General features: G+C 43.5%; 1 protein-coding gene across 2 annotated transcripts in view; it reads right to left on the bottom strand.

Annotated features, from left to right (window-relative positions):
* The window catches only part of EEF2K (eukaryotic elongation factor 2 kinase), a 72,406-nt gene that overhangs the window by 35,694 nt on the left and 14,260 nt on the right, over nt 1-22,452 (bottom strand). Inside the window, exons 1-3 of one of the 2 annotated variants that reach the window (XM_049904362.1) lie at nt 20,751-20,818; nt 13,914-13,954; nt 2,058-2,158 (exon numbers count right to left, since the gene is read on the bottom strand). In XM_049904362.1, coding sequence (XP_049760319.1) covers nt 2,058-2,122 — 65 coding nt within the window. In that variant the 5' untranslated portion in view covers nt 2,123-2,158; nt 13,914-13,954; nt 20,751-20,818. Of the gene's footprint in view, nt 1-2,057; nt 2,159-13,913; nt 13,955-20,750; nt 21,064-22,452 lie in introns of those variants that run through there. The other variant, XM_049904361.1, reaches the window with a different exon arrangement.

The following is a 22,452-nucleotide window of genomic DNA, read 5'->3' as shown; positions in this document are numbered from 1 at the left end:
ATTGATGACAAGGACCTTTCTCCAGAGGCAACACAGAGAGAAAGCCTTTCCCTGGAGCTGACAGCCTGGATTTGGACTTGTAAACTACTGGGCTGTGAGAGAATAAACTTGTTTGTTAAAGCTATCCACTTGTGGTATTTCTGTTACAGCAGCACTAGATGACCAAGACAGTGACCTTGAGCCAAGGTCAACAGGAAGGGGACCATGTCCCCTACTTCTCTAGGGCTCCCTATTTATGCTCAGCTCTGAATAAAACTTCAACTTACTGTGGCACTTTGCAGAGCGGTACAGACTCTGGGGCAGACCATGTCCCAAAGACAAGAGTTACACTCTGACAGGGATCACAATAGAGGGTCCTAGAAAGAGCTGGAGAAAAATGTAGAACAAAATTCAAACTAACAACAACAACAAAAAAAAAAGACCAGACTTACTGGTCTGACAGAGACTGGAAAAATCTCAAGGGTATAGCCCCTGGATACCCTTTAACTCAGTACCAAAGTCAGTCCTGAGGTTCACCCTTCAGCCAAAGATTTGACAGATCCATAAAACAAAATGAGACTAAATGGGCACACCAGCCCAGGAGCAAAGATAAGAAGGCAGAGGGAACAGGACAGCTGGTAATGGGGAATCGAAGGTTGAGAAGGGAAGAGTACTGACACGTTGTGGGGTTGGCAACCAATGTCACAAAACAATACGTGTATTAATTGCTTAATGAAAAACTATCGCGCTCTGTAAACCTTCATCTAAAGCACAATAAAAAAAAAATTAACAACAAAAAAATGGTTACCTCATTTCAGTATATTTTTATTGAATAAACATTGGGTAGGGTTACGTACTCTTAAAATAGCATAAATGATTAGTTAATGAAAACAATCATGGTGCAGCAAATTACAGAGTAAGGCTTCTGGAATTGTATTTTAAATGCAATGATTTTTTGTTGAATTAACTATAATAGTTAATAAAAACAAAAGAAAAATAAATTGAAATTGATGGGGAAATTAAAAAGAAAAAAGAACTATGCTCTCGGCGAGGCTGACCTGCACAGGACTGCAGAGGGCGGTAGCTGAAGGCCCAGCCCTTGGAGTCAGCCCTCCCGGGTGTGAACCCAGGCTCCACCACCAACTAGCTCTATGTCCTTAATCAAGATACTTAACCTCTCTGGGCGTGTTTCCTCACCCATATCCACTTCTCTTTCCTAGGCACATGGAAAGAGAATACTTCTCATTCCCCTGCAATTAGGTAGGTCCATGTGACTATATCTAGCCAATGAAATGCGTGCAGAAGTGATGTTATTTTTTAGGCCAAGGCATTCAAAAACTAGTGTGCTACCTTCACACCCTCTCTTTCCCTGAGCTGCCCTGAAGAGCTGCCCAATTCTCACCCAGTTTTATGAGTGAGAAATATACCTTTGTTGCATGAAGCCCCTGGAGTAGTTGTTACTGCAGCATAGCTCTGCCTAGCCTGTCTAATACATACCTTATACTGCCAGTATAAGGATTAAATGAGATAATTCAAGGTACAGTGCTTTAATCTGTTGCCGTCAAGTTGACTCTGACTCACAGCAACTCATGTGTGTCAGAGGAGAACTGTGCTTCATAGGGTTTTCAATGGCTGATTTTTGGAAGTAGATCACCAGGCCTTTCTTCCAAGGTACCTCTGGGTGGACTTGAATCTCTAACCTTTTGGTTATCAGCTGATCAACAGACAAGGACTATTATCGTCATCATCGTTGTCGTGATTATTATGTTAGTGGTAGTATTTTGTGATTTGGTTGATGTTTTTCATTTTCTTCCTGAAACTCCCTGAGAAAACTCTTCCCTGCCTCTGCCATCTGCATCACACAGTGCCTTAGCATGCATAAACACTCAAATATTGGCTGCCATTATTGCTTTTATTATTCCCTTCTCCGGGCCCCCAGAGGTACCTAGGCCTGATAGATTAGCTACCATCTACTGAGTCAAGAACACAGGGTAGAGAAGTGAGCAGAAGCAGAACCCACACCCCCAAAGACTTCTCAGAGCCTGGTGCCACGTAACCCTCCCAGACCAGCTGCTGACCTGTGACGTATGGCACATTCTGTGGCAATGTCCTCGAGGTGGAACTCAGCCCAGGGGTCGGGCATGTGTTTGGCCTTCTCGATTGCATGCTTCCAGGCTTCCTGCAGGAGGCAAACAGGAACATTAGGCTCAGGCCAGGACCCCTGGGACAGTAAAGCCCAGCCTCCTAGACCCTGCTATTTCACTGGTGTCTCCCACTTCTGGGGAGGCAAATAGCACCCAAAACAAAAAACCAAACCCGTAGCCATCGAGTCAATTCAGACTCATAGTGACCCTATAGGTTGGAGTACAACTGTCCCACAGGGTTTAAAAAAAACAGGGTTTGCAAGGCTGTAAATCTTTATGGAAGCAGACTGCCACATCTTTCTACCATGGAGCAGCTGGTAGGTTCAAACAGCCGACCTTTCAGTTAGCAGCCGACTGCTTTAACCACTGTACCACCAGGGCTCCTTCGGACAATATAGGTGAGAGGGAAATACTCCCATCTCTTATCCTTTTAAGGAGCCCTGGTGGCGCAGTGGTTAAAGTGATCAGCTGCTAATTGAAAGGTCGGCTGTTTGAACTCACAAGTTGCTCCATGGGAGAAAGGTGTGGCAGTCTGCTTCCACAAAGATTTACAGCCTTGAAACCCTGAGGCAACTTTATTCTGTCCTATAGGGTCGATATGAGTCTGAATCAACTTGATGGCAACAGGTTATTATCTTTTCAAGAATATTTCCCAAACAGTCAATTAGCCCTCAGTCGGCATAGTCCACTGACACATCTTAACTATGCAACCAAAGAAGAGTACGCAGAGGAAAACACATACAACTTCACCCATTAACCACAAAGTGAGAAGGAACACAAGATACCACCCTCGTCCTCCACTCTCCTCCTTGTTAGACCAGAAAACACTGTAATGACTGCTAATAGCGAGTGCTGGGGAAAAGGGCATGCTCACACACCACTGGGAGGCGGGGAGTTTACACTTCTTCTAAAAAACAAAAAACCTTTTCTAAAAATTTGACAATGTTCTAAAATGGAAAAAAACCCACATTCCTTTATTTTAACCCAGTAATTCTACACCTACGATTCTATCCTATAGAAATACAAATACACAAGTGTGCAAACATGTACAAGGAGCATTATTGTTTGTGATGGTGCAAAACCAAATTCAACCCAAATGTCCATCTATGGGGATAAGTAGAATACACATTTTGATTATATCCATTTAAAATGCCAAGCAGTCATTCCAAAATTCTTGACCCTATCAGATCCAATGCTCCATTTTTATAATACATATTGTATAACAACTCAATTTTACTGCCCTGAATGAAATTCATAGGTAGCATAACCTTCCTAGGAGCCCTGGGGGTTAAGTGGTCAGCTGCTAACCAAAAGGTTGGCAGTTCGAACCCACCAGCTGCTCATTGAAAAAGATATGGCAGTTTGCTTCCATAAAGCTTACAGCCTTGGAAACCTATGGGGCAGTTCTACTTTGTTCTATAGGGTCACTATGAGTTGAAATCGACTCCAGGGCAATAGGTTTGTATAACCTCCTTAAACTTAGAGCGTATGAAAACCATGCAAAAGAATGCTGCCTTTTGTGAAGTCAGGGTTGCTCTAGCAAACCCTGCTGACTACGCCAACTGTGCAAACCAGTTCAGGGAGACTACAATCACTGGCTTCTGATGCCAAATTGTGTGGTGGATAACAAATCCCACTCCACATGTCAGCTGTGTCCTATGAAAATCTCAGCTTCCCTTCCCTGTTCAGATCAGACCTCAGATGCTCATGCAGCCCTTCTCTCTTATCCCCAGCCATCCACGGCTGAGTCAGCAAGTATTGGCCACAAGCAAGCTTGGGAGTTCACATGACTCCTTCCACTTCAGACTAGCTGGCCCCCGCTACTCCTTTGGTTCCTATAATTCTCTTGAATGACTCACAACAGAGGTCATGGGGGACACCATACCTGCAATAACAGCTTTAATATAACAAAAAAGTATACGAATGAAGATATGGATAGGGCAAGGTCTAGGAGGAGTCCCAGCATGGAACTTTCATATCCAATAGGATGCACTACCCTCTCAAGAACAGATGTTCACTCTCACCAATCAGGAAGCTCCTGAGCCTCAGGGCTTTTATCGGCCTCATCACATGGCCATGATACAACAGTGTGGCCTAGTTGACATCAGGTCCCCAGGTGAGCCTCTGTCTTTGGGGTTGTTATCAGCCTCACCACATGGCCATGACAGATTACATCATGCCTTGTGAGGTTTTGTCAGCCAGGTGTTCCCTCTTGATCTGGTCTGCCCTTATTTGTTAGCCTTAGGTGTAGTCCAGCTCTCAGGAACCCAGAACAAAAGGCCAAATTGTTATCCGCACCTCATACCTTCACATGTAATATGGCGTTACGTTATGGGCTCCGATAATTGTGAATAGATTCCCAGGAGACATTCCAAGGTCCTGTGGGACGCAAGAAAATTCATTGTGCAGAACTGCCCTGCCTCCTTCTGGATTTCTAGTATCTCTGGCCCCACCCACTAAATGCCAGCGTTTTTTTGTTGTTGTTGTTAGTTGCTGTCGAGCAGATTCCAACTCATAGTGAACCCATGTGTGCTAAGTAGAACTGCTCCATAGCGTTTTCAAGGCTGTGACTTTTTGGAAGCAGATCACCAGGCCTATCTTCTATGTGGGTTCAAACAACCAATTTTTCAGCTAGTAGTCAAATGCTTAACGATTTGTGCCACCCAGGGACTCCAAAAGCCAGTAGTACCCGCTCATCACTGTGATGACCAAAGACACCCTCTAAAATTTCCAAAAGCTGTTGAAAACTAGGGCTTTGCAGGTACCAGCTGGAAAAGATGTCCAAGGCATATTATGAAAAGAAAGCAAGTCGCATTTTTGTTACAAACACCCATGGCATTGCTTTTGTGATCCCAAGGTAGAATCCTCCCTGCCCTCTCCAAACACACATGCCTATACCCATACAGGGAAGCAATCTCCTTTCACTCTTTTCCTGGAAAACCTGAACTCTGTGTCCTCCACAGAATCCCATGAGACCAAACTGCCCTTCTAGGCCAGAGGCCTGAGCCATATGGAGTGGACGAGATGGTAGACAAAGCCCACAGCAGCTCTGAGATGGGAGGGAACACGAAGGACAGCAATTCCAGACACCCTCCCCTCTGGCATCCTGTGGCCATCCCAGCCAGCCTCTGCAGTAGCCCAATTTGCTATGACTCAGGTCCAGAAAGGGCTGCATTGTGCCCATGTCCCTGGCTTGAACCCCATTATCAGATCCCACTCAGGGGAGTAAAGGCTCAGAAAGAAGAGCAGAGCTTCAGAGATACATACACAATGCCCAGGGCTCCCTCGATGGAGCATTCTAATCCCTGGCAAGTCCAAAAAAAAAGATGCATTATTTTTTCTCCCATTGTGAAAGCATACTTATGCTTATTGAAAAAATACAGAAGACAAAACAAACTTGAATCTGCCATAAGCCATCACCCAGAGCAACTATGATCAACCCTCTGTTGCAGTTAGTCGCCGTCCAGTGGTCAACTCCTGGCGACCCCATGCACGACAGACAACAGAACAAAACATTGCCCAGTCCTGCACCATCTTCATGATGGTTGGTTTGTTTGAGTCCATTGTTGTGCTGTTGCAGTGCCTTCCAACCCATGGGGCTCATCTTCCAGCACGGTTGTATCAGACAATATTCTGTTGAAGTCTATAGGGTTTTCAGTGGCTAATTTTCAGAAGCAGATTGCCAGGACTTTCTTCCTGTCTGTCTTAGTGTGGAAGCTCCACTGAAACCTGTCCCCCATGGGTGACCCTGCCGGTATTTGAAATACCAGTAGCACAGATTCCAGCATCACAGCAACACGCAAATCCCTTCAGGATGACAAACAGACAGACGGAGAATGGATCAAAACTTTGGTCTAGCTCTTTTCTGGATCTTTTATATGCATTCTTTAAAAAATAGGATTGAGGTCACGTTGTAAATATAATTTTATATACTTTCAGGAGAGTGGGCCAATGAGACTTTGTACTTTATTTAGTGATCTTGGTTTTTTTTTTTTCTTTCTGATTCCAGAAGTATGATCTGCTTATTGTAAAAACTGCAAGCACTACAGAATTCTGAATTAGAAAGAAGTCCTCCCTAACTCCCTTCAACCAAAAACCACAGATGACAGCTGATGCAGCCATTTTGTAAGTTTCTGCGTATGCGTTTGTTAACACACGTACTTGTTCAAGAGCAATGAACTTTACCATATGTTCTGTTCTGCTTATTTTTGTCCACTTCACACAGGATCTTGGATGTTTTCCCACATCCTACGTACAGACCACAGGGTCGACCCTGTTTTCCTCCCATGGTTGTATTATATATAATTGTGTAAATGTACCTTACTTCTCTAGCCTTCAGTTGATGGGTATGTGGATTCTCTCCAGTATTTCCTAGTACAAAGAGTGCTGAAGTGAACATCCTCATATTTAAACCTCTGTGCACTTCTGTAAGTATTTCTTGGAAGTGAAATTGCTGGGTCACGTTTAAAATCTGGAAATAGCTGAGTTCTCTGCAAAGTTCTCCTAACTTATACTCCAAGGAGCGGCAAGCAAGTCATTTAAAATTTTAACAAATACATCACATCATGAATTTACAAGTTAGTTGTAACCTGTTTTAATAGCTGCATAACTATCCAACAGGGATTTATCATTATTGACTTAACTACCCACCTGTTGTTAGCCTGTTAGACTTTGAGCTTGTCACCGGTGTTACCCTGTTAAAAAGAACCCTGCAGCAGACATCACTGTATCTAAAATATTTTCTGAATTTCCATTCCAGTGCTTTAGAAAAAAATTCTGTAAATCCCTTTCATATTTCGGCTGCTATGTATGGCAGGGACTGCCTTTTGATCATGCCTTGGGGAAACCAGCAGGGCCTTGAGGAGTTAGCACCCCTCTGAGTGTGTTTATTATAGGGGCCCTGTCCTCTGCCTAGGAGCTTTGCTGGCGCAGTGGTTAAGCACTTGGTTGTTAACTGAAAGGCTGGCGGTTTGAACCCACCAACTGCTTCACAGGAGAAAGATGCGGCAGTCAGCTTCCACAAAGATTACTGCCTTGGAAACCCTATGGGGCAGTTTTAACCCGTCCTGTAAGGTTTCTATCAGTCAGAATCGAGTTGGCGGTATGTTTTTAAAAATTTTTCTCTACCTCGTACTATCCCTGGGTAGTACAAATCGTTAAGGTGCTTACCTGCGAAGTGAAAGAGGCACTTGGAAGGAAGGCCTGGCGACCTACTTCCAAAAAACCAGCCATTGAAAACCCTATGGAGCACAGTTCTACTGTCACACACAGGGTCACCATGAGTTGGATGGCAACTGGTTTTTGTTGTTGCTGTTCTCTGCCTGAGACACATGGCTCTCGACTGAGTCTCACTCAACTGGTGACTCAGCTGCCCTCTAAGCCACCAATACTATCAATGTCCCCATTTGATGAGGATTGTCTATGGAAATTACCTCCTGGCTAGGTAAGATGACATCAATCCAAAAAAACAGTCAAGAAAAGAATTTCAGCAACAAAGGGCATGGTATTCCACAGGGTCGAAATAACTTTTTTTTCAAACCCAGAAAAGAATCATGCCACACTTTACTGTCAATAGGTGGTGCCATGCAATTGACTTGTTTGTAAAGCACAATATAAAAAGCCCTGTACTAAGATTCTGTGCCCCTGACTTTGGTTCCAGCCAACTATTCACTAGCTGTGGGAACCTCCGTTTCCTCGTTTACTAAAGAGAATGAAGAAGAATGTTTGAACTGTCGGTGCCTGGGGTAGAAATGTTTCTAATCAGAAACAGTGGCTCATTGAAGTAGCTGTTCTCACTGGGGTGACTCCTGCCAGAGTTGAAAATCACTAGTTTAATGTTTTACCCATGAGGTTGGGAAAAACCTGTGTTGGTGAGGTCCTGGGAAGTGGGTACTCCATGAGGGGAGTGGAAGTGGGTACCGCCACCTCTGAGAGCAATCTGGCAGTGGCTATGAACCTTCTCCTGTACTGCCATTCCAACCACCTACCCTAGAGAAACCATGCCTGTGTGCCCAGGTGAGCTGGTTTAAGAATGGTCAGTGGGCAGTGGCCAGGTTAACATGCTTGGCTACTAACCAAAAGGTTTGAGGTTGCAGTCTACCCAGAGGTACCTCAGAAGAAAGGCCTGGGAATCTATTTCTGAAAAATCAGCTAGTGATGACAATGGCAACTTGAAAGGTTAGTTGAGAAGCTTAGGATGCAGTGTGTGTACGTCCAAGGATGGTGAAAACGTCTGCCCAACTTGAAGAATGTAATCAATGTCAGTGAGCTGTACACGTAGAAAATGTTGAAATGGTGTATGACTGTACATTTCACCAAAATTTAAACAAAACAACAAAAACCAACCATTGAAAACCCTTTGGAGCACAGTTCTACTCTGGTATACGCCTCTGACATCAGGCCGCCATATGTCAGAATAGATATCGATGGCACCTGATTCTATAAAGTCAAGCACTTCAAGCAACCTGTGCATCCACAAGGGGATGATTACATACCCTCGGTATACTCGCAGGCAGCCATTAAAAAGAACAAGATGCTGAAGTGGGCAATCTCTAAGACATCGCTTACGGGGTGGGGGGGCAGAAAAAGCAAGTTGCAGAATAATACAAACAGCAAAACAGCATTTACTGGTGGAGGGAACCCACCTACAACTCAATATGATGAATCTCCTAAGGATATGTGTCTGTAGATATTTATATAGAAAATATGTAAACACATAAATGCATTTATATGTAAATGGGTAAAAAGAGGTCTGAACAGTGATTTACACCAACCGATGTAATGGTTATCTCTGCAAATGAACGAAAAGAGGTCGATCAAGGGGACTTCAGCTTTGTCTACAATGTTTGCATATTTTTACAATAAGAATGTATTCAGGTATTGCGTGTATAATTCAAAAGTAATAAAAAAAAACTGATTTAGGTCTTTTTTTCTGTTTTCTCTCATTCTTTCTTTTTTTTAATTTATTTTGTTGTCGTTGAGAACGTACAAGGGAAAACATACACCGATTCAACCGTTTCTACAAGTCACTAACACTGATTACACTCTTCGAGTTGGGCAATCATTCTCACATTCCTTTTCTGAGTTGTTCCTTCCCTGTTAACATAAACTCACTGCCCTCCTAAGGTTCCTAGGATTTAGATAATTCTTAAGGCCCTGCCAGCTTTAATATTCTCTAATTCCAGAGATTCTACAACTCAGTTGCTGAGTGGGTTAATTAACCGTATATAGAATAGGAGGCCTGGGGTATTTCATAAAAAGGAAACATAAACCTGGCTACAGATTGGAAAGGCTGGTTCTCCAAAGCCTGAGAGTACAAAATAAAAGCAAATAAGTAAATAATTAAGTAGCAGTAATAATAAATCGTAATAAATTTCCTGGAATGTGTCGCAGTAAGGTCGGATGTGCAGGTGATGTTAGCTATCTCTCTGGCACATAGGATGTTATCATTGTTGTTGTCATCATTATGTTGTTATTACCATTATCACAGCAATCATAGACTCCAGATCATCCATGAGAACCTGTCCAATGGGTCACTGAGGTTTCTTTTGTGAAACATAAACATTAAGTCCAAGTCCAAGTGGATGTTATAAAATACATTTGTTATCATTATCCCTGCTGTAGACTTCAAGAAATACAGCTTCAAGTCAGCCCAACTCTTCCCCCGCTGGACAACACCAAAGGGCTTAAACCTAACCAAACCAAACCAAATAAAAGAAGAAGGAAAAAGTGGGGAAACACAGCCAAACTCCTGGATGAGAAGGGGCCAACAGTGATTTCATCACTGAATAAGAAGGAGTAGTAAATAGTGGCAAAAACAGGAATTGTCTAAACATCCCACAAGAGGAAACAAAGTAGCTGCGGTAGATCCATACATACATGGGCTTCCACAGAGTCATTAAAAACGATGGCCTAGACCCACGTCGAAAGGTATGCATCATGCATTGCTTGGTGAGGGAAACCTTGTTGCCAAACAGCATATATATAGCATGACCCTATTACTATAAGAAAAAGTGCTTATTTATTTATTTTTGCCTGTAAGTTGTAAGAAAATATCAGAAGGTCTGAAATACACGCTAACACCTTAATATTGTTATTTGTAGGTGCTGTCGAGTCAGTTCTGACTCATAGTGGCCCTATGTATAACAGAACTAAACACTGCCCAGTCCTGCGCCATCCTCACAATTGTTGCTATGTTTGAGCCCATGGGTGCAGCAGCCACTGGGTCAATTCATCTCATTGAGGGTCTTCTTTTTCGTCGACCCTCTACTTTACTAAGCATGATGTCCTTCTCTAGGGACTGGTCCCTTCTGATAACATGTTCAAAGTATATGAAACAAAGTCTCACCATCCTTGCTTCTCAAGAGCATTCTTGTTGTACTTCTTCCAAGACAGATTTGTTCATTCTTCTGGCAGCCCATGGTATATTCAATATTCTTTGCCAACACCATAATTCAAGTGCATCAAATCTTTGGTTTTCCTTATTCACTGTCCAGCTTTTGCATGCATATGAGGCAACTGAAAATGCCTCGTGCATATGAGGCCCGATGATCCCCCAAAATTATTACCCTGAGGCAATCTTTAAACTTTCAGCTGTAACTATCCCCTGAAGTCATCATTGAACCAAATAACAGTTTAGCCTAATTAGAAAAGAATGTCTGCATTAAGCATTATACTCTTTTAAAGAATAATCTGCCTGTGATCAAATTGACAATAGCAACTTGAAAGGATAGATGAGAAGCTTGGGTAGGGCAGTAAGTTTGTATTAATGATGGTGAGATAGTTTGGAAAAGATAGTCGAGACAGGTGGTGCAACTTGAAGAACATAACCAATGTCACTGAATCATACATGTAGAAATTGCTGAAACGGCATATGTTTTGTTGCGTATATTTTCACACAAAAAAATTAAAAATAAATTAATAAATAAAATTTCCCCCTTTGTTAAAAATTAAATATATTCCTATATATACTCATTCTAGAAAATGTAGTCATGACAGAGAAGCTGAAAATGAAAACAGATTTGCTCCTGATCCCATCTGAAGACAATCCTGTTGCCATGTTGCTGTACTTCCTTCCAGGCTCTGTTCTGTGTGGGTTGTCTGTTTTACACAGCTAGAATTACAACCTATGTCCTGCTTTTTAAATATAACTCCAGAGCAGAAGAATTTTCCCATGTTCTGATAAACTCTATAAATATCCTTTGGTTGGCTGCCTGATATCCTATTGAGATAGGCCCCTGAATAATCCTGCCACCAGACCCATGGGGACCTGGACGGAGCAGCATCTAGCCAGGGAGAGCCTACCCAGGCCAGGGTCTTGGCAATGACAGAGCCTGACCCTTTGAAATACATATGCTGCCTGCCAGGGCAGTGCCTCCTTGGAAGAATGCCAGATGGCCATTTTGGTTAAACACCCCAGGTTGCCATGCCTACAGTCAATAAAAAAACTCCGTAGGTTTGTTGAGTGCCATGGAAGGGATGTTTGGAAAAATCCCCAGGGCTGCTGAAGTCACCATTGGCAACCTGTTCAGCAACAAAGCCAGCTTCTGATTACCCAGGGCAGTGGCAATGAAGAGCTCCGTCTTGTCCATAAATGGCCAGATGTATTACCAAGTACCAACCTTGCGAACCAACCAAGGGAAGGAGAAGTGGAAGTGGAATTGGACACAGCCTTTAACCCGGCAGCCAGGAAGGCTGACTCCGAAACAAAGAACATTAGAGAATGATAGATGTAGTGGTGAAGGTCCGCAGTGAACCCCACAGAATGCAGGAAGGAGGTGACTTACAAACAGGGTCCTGAAGGAACCAAGACTATAATTTTAACAGACAGAGACATCGGTTGAAAGTTTTCAGGTTGAGGCGTGAAAAACCAAAGCCTATTTCAGGAGCAGTTCTGCATGAGCACAATTAAGTATTCTAGAATTCCCGTTCTTCACAATATTACCCATAATTTGTTATGATCCACACAGTCGAATGCCTTTGCGTAGTCAATAAAATACAGGTAAATATCTCTCTGATATTCTCTGCTTTCAGCCAAGATTCATCTGATATCAGCAATGATATACCTCATTCCATATACTCTTTAGATTTTCTGACAGTTACTGGGCGTACAGTTCCAACTGTTTTGTAACTGTCCTTAGTGAATTTTTGCTAACATGTGACACTAACGATACTGTTCAAATAACTTCTGTATTCTGTTGGATCACTTTTCTTTGGAATGGGCATGAATATGGATCTCTTCCAGTTGGCTGGCCAGGTAACTGTCTTCTAAATTTCTTGACATAGATGAGTGAGCGTATCCAGTGTTGCATCCGTTTGTTAGAACATCTCAATTGGTATTCCATCAATTCCTGGAGGCTTGTTTTTCACCAATGCCTTCAGCACAGTTTCATCTTCTTCCTTTAGTGCCAGCGGTTCTTGATCACATGCTGCCTCCTGAAATGGTGGAACGTCGACCAGTTCTTTTTGGTACAGTGACTCTGTGTATTCCTTCCAGCTTATTTTTGATGTTTCCTGCATCATTCAACTTTTTGCCCCTAGAATTGCAACTTGTTGTTAGGTGCTGTTCAGTAGGTTTCAACTCATAGCGACCCCATATACAACAGGATGAAACATTGCCCAGTCCTGCATTATCCTCACAATCTTGCTATGCTTGAGCCCATTGTTGCAGCCACTGTGTCAATCCATCTTGTTGAGGGTCTCCCTCTCTTCCACTGACCCTCTACTTTACCAAGCATGATGTCCTTCTCTAGAGACTGGTCCCTCCTGATAACATGCTCAAAGTATGTGAGATAAAGTCTCACCATCCTCACTTCTAAGGAGCATTCTGGCTGTACTTTTCCAAGACAGATTTGTTCATTCTTCTGGAAGTCCATGGTATATTCAATATTCTTTGCCAATACCATAATTCAAAGGCATCAATTCTTCTTCAGTCTTCCTTCCTTATTGCAACTTCAGGCCTGAGTTTTCTCTTCAGTTTTTTCAGCTTGATAAATGTCAAACATGTACCTTCCTTTTGGTTTTCTAACTCCAAGTCTTTGAACATTTCATTACAATACTTTACCTTGTCTTCTCAAGCTGCCCTTTGAAATCTTCTGTTCAGGATTTTTAATTCATCATTTTTTCCATTTGCTTTATTAACTCAGTGCTTAAGAGCAAGTTTCAGAGTCTCTTCTGTCATCCACTTTGGTATTTTCTATCTTTCCTGTCTTTTTAATGACTTTTTCCTTTCTTCATGTATGATGTCCTTAATGTCATCCCACAACTCTTCTGGTCTTCAGTCATTAGTGTTCAGTGTGTCAAATCTATTCTTGAGATTGTCTCTAAATTCAGGCAGGATATATTCAAGGTAGTACTTTGGCTCTTGAACTTGCACATGAGCAAGTTGGTCTGATCCGCAATTGGTCCCTGGCCTTGTTTTGACTGATAATATTGAGCTTCTCTATTGTCTCTTTCCACAGACATAATCGATTTGATACCTGTGTAAACCATCCAGTAAGATCCACGAGTATAGTATAGGAAAAAAATTCTTTCCAACGAATAAGTCATTGGTCTCGCAGAATTCTATCATGCGATCTCTAATGCCTTCTATCACCACGGTTGTATTTTCCAATTATGGGATCTTCTTTGATTCCAAGTTTCTTTGAATGCTGAACAAGTAATCTGAGGAACTGGACTGACTACATGAAGAAGAACGTGGCATCAGGATTGGAGGAAGACTCATTAACAACCTGTGATATGCAGCTGACAAAACCTTGCTTGCCGAAAATGAAGAAAACTTGAAATACTTACTGATGAAAGTAGAAGACTATAGCCTTCAGTTTGGATTCCACCTGAACACAAAGAAAACAAAAGCCTTCATAACTGGACCAATAAACAACATCATGATAAATGGAGAAGGAACTGAGTTTGTATAAGGATTTCATTTTAGTTGGATCAACAATCAACACCCTGAGAAGCAATAATTAAATCAAACAACACATTGTACTGGGCAAGTCTGCTGCAAAAGACCTCTTAAAAGTTTAATAAAAAACAAAAACAAAATGTCACTTTGATGACTAAGGCATGCCTGCCCCAAGCCATGGTCTTTTCAATTGCCTCATATGCATACAAAAGCTAAACAATGAAAAAACACAGAGAAAAAAATGATGCATTTGAATTATGGTGTTGGTGAAAATAGTGAACATACTGTGGACTGCCAGAAGAACAAATCAGTCTTTAAAGAAATAAAACCAGAATGCTCCTCAGAAGTGAGAATAGAGACACTTTGGTGGGCTTACCTGGGACGTGTCATAAGGAAAGACCAATCACTAGAAAAGGATATCATGGCTGGTAAAGTGAAAACAAGGGAAACCCTCAATGAGATGGACTGACACAATAGCCAAAACAATGGGCTCAAACATACCAAAGGTCATGGAGATGGCACAGGACCAGGCCATGTTTCATCCTGTTATACACAAGGTTGCCAGGAGTCGGAGCCAACTTGCCAGCAACTAACAAAAACATTCCAGGAGCAAAGTCCCTGGCTGGTGTAAATGGTTAATGTGATTGGCTGCTAACCAAAAGGCTGGTGATATCTACATCTGAAAACCCCGTGGGAGCACAGCTCTACTCTGACACATGCAGGGTTACCATGAGTCAGTTTTTTGTTTGTTTATTCTAGGAGTAGAGACAAGTAGAGGGTGAACGGTGTTCAGAAGGGTCCTCTAGGGATGGAGAAGGCACTCCCCTCCCTCAGAGAGGATTTCAAACTTTGCCTTATAGGTTTTAAACTTTGGAATGAGGTCTTTTTTTTTTTTTTTTTTTGGCTTAAAAGGACAGGAATTTATTGTCTCATAGTTTTGGAGGCTGGGCTGTCCTTCTCTCTGTCAGCTCTCCTTCAGCTTCTGTAGTCCTTGGCTTTCCTTGGTTCCTTGCAGGTGTATCTTCAAACAGTGTCTGTGTGCGTCTCAATGTGTCTCTTTTTCGTTTTTATAAGAAACCACTCAGGAGGCTCACCTCCAGTACTATAAAAAACCCTTTGCCATCAAGTCAATTTTGACTCACGGGGGACTCCGTACGACAGAGTAGAACCACCCCATAGATTTTCCAAAGCTGTAATCTTTATGGGAGCAGGCTACCACATCTTCCTCCTGTGGAGCCGCTGGTGGGTCTGAACTACCTACCGACTTCTCAGCTAGCAGCCAAGCACTCAACCACTGCACCACCAGGGCTCCTCTTTCTAAAACCCAGCAAAGATTTAAAAAGTATTCGTGCTAGAATGAAAAAAAACCTAAATTAACCATCTTGGATTTTATCAACGCTCATTCCTTTGATTGGAAGGTGCTAAATACATAACGGGGCCCTGATGGTACAGTGGTCAAGAGTCACGGCTGCCAACCAAAAGGTCGGCAGTCTGAATCCACCGGCTGTTCCTTGGAAATCCCACAGGGCAGTTCCACTCCGTCCCACAGGGTCACCTTGAGTCAGCATCCACTTGATGGCAACAGATTTTTTTTTTTTTTGGTGCTTTAAGTGAAAGTTTACAAATCAAGTCAGCCTCTTGGAATGAGTTTCAAGGAGAGGTTATTTCTCAATTTGTTTGCTTGGTGGAGGGCAGTTTACTTAGCTATTCTACTGTATTTTTCCTCTTCTAAAAACATGTATTTCTCCATACAAGTAATATATGTGTGTGTGTGTGTATGTATGTGTATATACACACACGCACACATACATAAACATATAGGCAGCCCCCGGGTTAGGAACGAGGTCCGGCCCTAACTGTGTCTTTAAGTTGAATTTGTAGATAAGTTGGAACAGGTGCATACAGTTCTCATTTAGCTTTACTTTAGTGCAAGAAAGGGATTAAAGCCTTTTCAGTGATTTAAAAGCTGCATGTGCAGCAAGTGAGTTTGTTGGGAGTAGGGATTGGTTCAATCATTTCAAAGTGAGTACAAATTTACATAATGTTAAAGGGCAAGTATGAGTTGTCCGTAAGTCAGATGTTTGTAACCCAGGGCCTGCCTGTATGTGTGTATATATATCTACATATACACATATATATATGTATGTATGTATATGTATGCATATATGGAGCCCTGGTAGTACAGTGGTTAAGGCAATTGACTGCTAACCAAAAGGTCAGCTGTTTGAAACCACCAGCAGCTCCCATAAGAAAGACATGGCAGCCGGCTTCTGTAGAGATTTACAGCCTTGGAAACCCTATGGAGTCACTATGAGTCAGGACAGACACAACGGCAGTGGGTATACACACACATAACATGCACACACACACATATATCTGCACTGTTTTCAAGTCATATCATATAGAAGCATCATCTTTATTTTCATGTAAATACAGCATTCTGTTAGGATCACGGTCTATAACGTAAATAGGCTTTTCTGGATGAACACCTGAGCTATTTCCGTTTTTTTATTACAAACAATATTGTAAAGTGTATCTCTGAATACACAAATATGAGCATTTGTGCAAACATTTCTGAGGACTCTACCTGCATGCCCCCCTCAGTGGACTCTGCAAATATATGGGGGGAGCATTCTGGGTTGTCCTAATGAAGGGGGGCAATACAGTATTTGGTGAGCAGGTGGTAAGCATGCTGAATATCCTACGATGTACCGGGCAGTCTCACCCACTAAAGAACTGTTTCTCTTCAAATGCCAATCACACCCGCTACTGGGAACACTAGCTGAGGATGATCCCTGGAAACGGGAACTGCTGTCTGTGGGTATAAATATTTTTATTTTAGTAGCTCTTGTCAAACAGCTCGCTCGGTTTTACAAGCAGGACATGACATAAATATCTCTGCCCTTTAGAGACATGGAGCTCTGGTGGCACAGTGCTTAAGCGCTTGGCTGCTAACCAAAAGGTTAGCAGTTGGAATTCACCAGCCACTCCTTGGAAACCCTGTGGAACAGTTCTACCCTGCCTTATAGGGTTGCTATGAGTAGAAATTGACTTGACGGCAATGTGTTTTGTTTTGTTTTGTTTGAGACATAGTACCCACAGTGAAGTAAGGAGTTCAACATTCACCCATCCCCTCGATGATTCCAAATGAAGCTCCTACTATGTACCCAGCACAGTTCTAGGCACAGGGAATGTTGTGGTGAACAGCTTACATGGTCTTTTCCCTAGAGGCAAACCCCTCTGTGCCTCTTTGAAAGGCCTTCCTATGCTCTACCTCATAACTATCTGCAACCGTGAGTCATTCTCTGTTCTGGTCCAGAAGCTTTGGCCATCAGGGATGTGTCCAGTCCATGTCTCAGTCCCGTTCAGCTCCTGAGCTCAGTCAGTGTTTGCCAAAAGGCCCCAGCTGGGGGTTACCATTCCTCTGAATAAGCACTGAAGGGTCTGCACATTTGTGAGCCACCAGGATCCTCCTGCCCTGGAAGCAGCCCCTCCCCTGGGACCCTAGACCCTGGCTGGAGCTTGGCTGAACCAGAGATGGATCCCTGACCCCGGCTGGGCCAATCAGATTTTCTTCCCCTGGAACTGAGATGGAAGGGGCCAAATCTGTCTTTGCCTGTGGCCCCATGTGTAATGAGGGGCTGAGGAGGTCCATTCTCCCATAGTCTAGACTGAGGGGCAGAGAAGAATAAAGGCTGGGCAGAGAAGAATAAAGCCTAGGCAGAGAGAGATTAATGGGAACAGTGGTGGTTTAATGGTAGGATTCTCCCCCTCCACTTGGAAGACCCAGGTTCAACTCTCAGTCAATGCACCTCGTGCATAGCCACCCTCCATCCATCAGTGGAAGCTTGCCTGTTGCCATGATGCTGAACGGATTTCCACAGAGCTTCCAGGCCAAGACAAACTAGAAAGAAAGGCCTGGCAATCTACTGCTAAAAATTAGCCAGTGAAAACCCTATGGATCACGACAGTCTGCTCCACAACCAATCATGGGGCTGGCAGAAGACAAGGCAACATTGCGTTCGGTTGTGCGGGGGATCGCATGAGTCAGGGGGCCGACTCAATGGCAACTAATAACAACAACAAAGAGAGGCTGAGAAACAGGAAAAAGAGAGAGAGAGAGAGAGAGACAGCCTGGTTGCCTTCTGGGTCCTTGGATCTGTCCCTTGAGAGATCAGACACTGCATTCCAAGAAAACCCCTTGGTTGTTAGAATAATAAATTCCCGTTTTCCCTCAGCTGACATGAGTTGATCTCTGTTTCCTAAGCCTTGACTCCCATCCTCTTCCCCCACTGGCACCTGGATTCCCTTACAATGACACCCAACATTGCAGAGATCAGCTTTTCCTTGAACATTCACAACCTCTGGGTTTTTTCTAACGAATAGACAGGGGGCCAGGCCACCCTTCTGCCTCCCACACTCCACCCTCCCTGGGGCTGGGCGTGCATTTCAGAAGCTGCCTTAGGAAGGCAAAGTGGGGCACGCCTCAACTTGACCCTGCAGGAGCCCCAGTCTCAGAGGAAACACACTGGGCTACTTCTGGAGCCGCCTGCCCCAGAGTGACTTAAACTAGAACTCTGGCCCTGGAAAGAAAAAAACACCCAAATGTCTATAAAACCTCGTTATCGTTGCGTCGATTCTAACTCCTAGCAACCCTACAGGGCAGAGTAGAACTGCCACATAGGATTTCCAAGGAGCAGCTGGTGAATTCCAACTGCCGACCTTTTGGTTAGCAGCCTGAGCTCTTAACCACTGCATCACCAGTATCCCAACTGTTTATAAGAACCGGAATATTAATTTGTTAAATACTGATTCATTCTGAAGTTACAGAAGAATGTTTTTAATTTCAAATCCCAGAGTGGTAATAGACACTTTGCTTATGGTACTAACAGATACCTATTGTTTGTGAGGATTAAATTAAATAAGGATAACGGTATTGTATTTTTAATTTTTTCCCCACCAGTTATTATACAAAGGAGCCCTGGTGGCACAGTGGCTAAGAGCTTGGCTGCTAACCAAAAGGTCAGCAGTTTGAATCCACCAGCTGCTCCTTGGAAACCCTATGGGGCAGTTCTACTCCATCCTATACGGTTGCTATGAGTTGGAATCGGCTCGATGACATTGGGTTTTTTATCATACAGAAGTCCAATAATGTTCGCCTTTTGTCCTCTCCTTTAAATTGGCTTTGGGAGAGGTGGGGCCAAGATGGTGGAGTAAATTAGCTTTGCCATGGTGTTATGAACTGAGTTGTACCCCCCTCCAAAAACAAAGATATGTTGAAGTTGTAATCCCTGATACCTATGAACGTGCCATTGTTTGGAAACAGGGTCTTTGAAGATGTTATTAACATGAGGTCATACTGGACTAGAGTGTGTCCTAATCCAACCTGAGTGGAGTGCTTATAAGAGAAGACACACAGAGAGACAGGCAGAGGGAAGACAGCCTTGTAAAGACAGAGGCAGAGTAGGAGTTAGGTAGTAGCTGTAAGCCAAAGAACGCCTGAGGCTTCCAGAAACTGGAAGAGATAAGAAGGATCTTCCATTAAAGCCTTCAGAGAGAACATGGCCCTGCTGACACCTTGACTTGAACTTCCAGGCTTCAGAACTCTGAGACAATACATTTCTGTTTCAAAGCCGCCCACTTTGTAGTATTTGTCACGGCAGCCCTAGGAAACGAATGCAATAGCATGGATATCAATCCCCAAGGAAGTAAGCACCCTTTTCCTCAACCCAGAAGAAGGATATCCAACTCTAACCTGGCTTTTTTGACCATGACCAACACGAAGAACTACATTTTATATCATGTCCTTGTACCACATAAACACATATGCAGGGATGACAGCAAAATATTTTCATAACCGGGACATCATGAGATGTCAGCAACCAAAAGCATCACCATATTCATGTGTGTGTAAATGTGTGTGTACATATCTTTCAGGAAATAAAAACTTTACTATTTACAACCATAACACTCTTTAGAAGCAAGCATCACGAGACTTTGGCTTGTTGACTTTGGGCACGTCACCTGGAAAGACCAATCGCCAAAGGATATCATGTCTGCTAAAGTGGAGGATCAGTGAAAAGAGAAAAACTCTCAACGAGATGGATTGAGACAATAGCCAAAACAATGGACTCAAACATAACAGCAATCATGAAGATGGCACAGGACTGGGCAACGTTCCGTTCTGTTACACATAACGTCGCCACAAGTCGGAGCCAAACTCGACAGCAACAAACGACAGCAACCTGAATGCTTGCCAACATTTTCTGTTCTATTTCCTTAAAAAAAAAAAAAATGCTGGGATGCTGTTGATATGCAAATGATATGTTCAACAAGTTTATGTGTATGTGAGTGTGCATGTATACGTGTTCAAGACATAAGGCCTTTACCATTTGCAATGCTCTCTGATATTTTCTATTCTATTCTGTTACATTTCTTTAAAAAAAAAAAAAAATGCTGGGCAAAACCCACTAGAAGGTTTTCTCAGCCTAGTAGTGGGTCCCGAGCAGCTATTTGAAAAACACTGCCCTAAAGTAATGAAACAGGTTTTAAACCTACAAAATTCTCCCACCTTAACAAGTGCATCCTCAGATCCAGAATTTATAGCACTGGCCAGAATTTGAAACACAAGGAGGGCCCCAACTCAGCAACCAGCAAAACGAAATCACCATCCCCTAGGCAAGGCAAGCCAGGGCAGAGAAGGTGGAGTCAGGCGGTCCACTCACCTTAAAGTGGAAGGAACTTGCTGGGGATCCATACTGCTCACTTTTTGTTAGGTTGCTGTAGTAGTTATTAACCTTGGAATTGGCATTCTGGTTAGATCTGGGGTCATCAGTGATGGGGCAGATGAAGTAACCTTCCTCATCATCGCTGTCTGCATCAGAATTGCCATCAGGACCAGCCCGAAATGTCTGGCTGCCATCAACGCCTTCCAGGCGGAAGATGAGGTCTTCGTCTGCCATGTTCCTGGGGTGCCCGTTTTACCCAAGGGGTACGCGGCACAGCCAGAGTTACTGGGCAAACACAGCGGCAAGGATCCTGCAAAAGAAGCAAAGGTAAGAGTGGGCACAGGGGCCAAGAGAGCTTGCTGGGCACCTCACCCGCATGCCCCTGGCAACAGCAAGAGCCGGCACCCCCAGAGTAAAAACTAGAGCTATCTTTTGGGGAGGTAGCTGGCAGCATCTTGGAACATTTTAAATCTACAAGCTTGTCAACCCAGTCATTCCACTGCTAAGAACTCTGCACTTGGAAACGTTAGAGCAAAGTAGGGAAAATAAATGCTTCCTAAGCACCCAGAGTGATCTTTTAAGAACATAAATTAGATCAAGTCACCCCCCTGCTTAACACCCTCCAGCAGCTTCCCTTCACATTTGGAATAAAATCCAAATGCCTCACTAAGGCTACAAGCCCTCGGTAATCTGGCCCCTGCCCACCTGCCCTGTGGCCTTGGCTGCTCTCCAGGCACACCATGAACGTGTCAAGCTCATCCTACCTCAGGGCCTGTTTGTTCCCTTTGCTTGAACAACCTTCCCAATCTTCCATCAGTGTGTTCTTTCTCATCGTTTGGATGCCAGCTCGGAAGTCCCTTTCCAGAATGAAATTTGAAAATGGGCAAAGATCTACATACTCATCTACAACTCTGCTCTTCCTATAATGGGGGCAGCTTTCTAGACTTGAGGAACTTTCTTGACAGTATCGCAGTAGGAAATGTATTTTATATCCTAACCCAGTATCTCCTATCTATACTACAGGAATTAACATTTCAGGAAACTGTTCTTAGTCTCACTTTGTACAATGTACTCTGCTATTTTCTATTCTACTTATTTCCATTCTTTTGGTTTTCTTTAATGTACCAGCCACACATCAATTTCTCACTCACAGTTTGCAAATCTCTATCATAGGTGCCAACTGCCAAGTTTGTTTCTTACTCTCTGGACATGACACAGTCCAGGTCCTGAATCCAGTACCCTGGCCACCTGATCCTCGTTACCAAAATCTTCCCCAGGCCCTGTGCCAGCTTCTCTCCACTCTCAGTTGCTCCCAGCCCCAGCGCCTACTCTGTCCTGGTCAGCCTTTGGCCAGAATTCCTGCTGAACAAGACAGCATTACGCCTGGAGCTGCCAGCAGGCCAATCCAGGTTAGCGGCCTCCGGGGACTGGGAGGGGGCCAAGGGAAGGGCCAGAACCACAACTTCAGCCTGTACACTTTCAGGCTGTGTAGTCCAGTGGTTAACTGTCTGGACTCCAAAGCTGGGGTGCCAGGGTGCAAATCCTGGCTCTGCCGCTAGTGACCTTGACCATGGTAACTATTTCACCAACTCCCATTTTATAGTGGGAGTTCCACAGTTAGTTCACAGGGGAACGCCGACCAGAACCCCAACCATAGGCCACATTCCACAACACAGACTTCACATTCTCCCCAGACCTG

This window comes from Elephas maximus, chromosome 12 (assembly GCF_024166365.1).
Source record: "Elephas maximus indicus isolate mEleMax1 chromosome 12, mEleMax1 primary haplotype, whole genome shotgun sequence".
Lineage (NCBI taxonomy): Eukaryota > Metazoa > Chordata > Mammalia > Proboscidea > Elephantidae > Elephas > Elephas maximus.
Note: the sequence above shows the minus strand (reverse complement) of the source record. Positions and strands in the feature narration are given on the sequence as shown.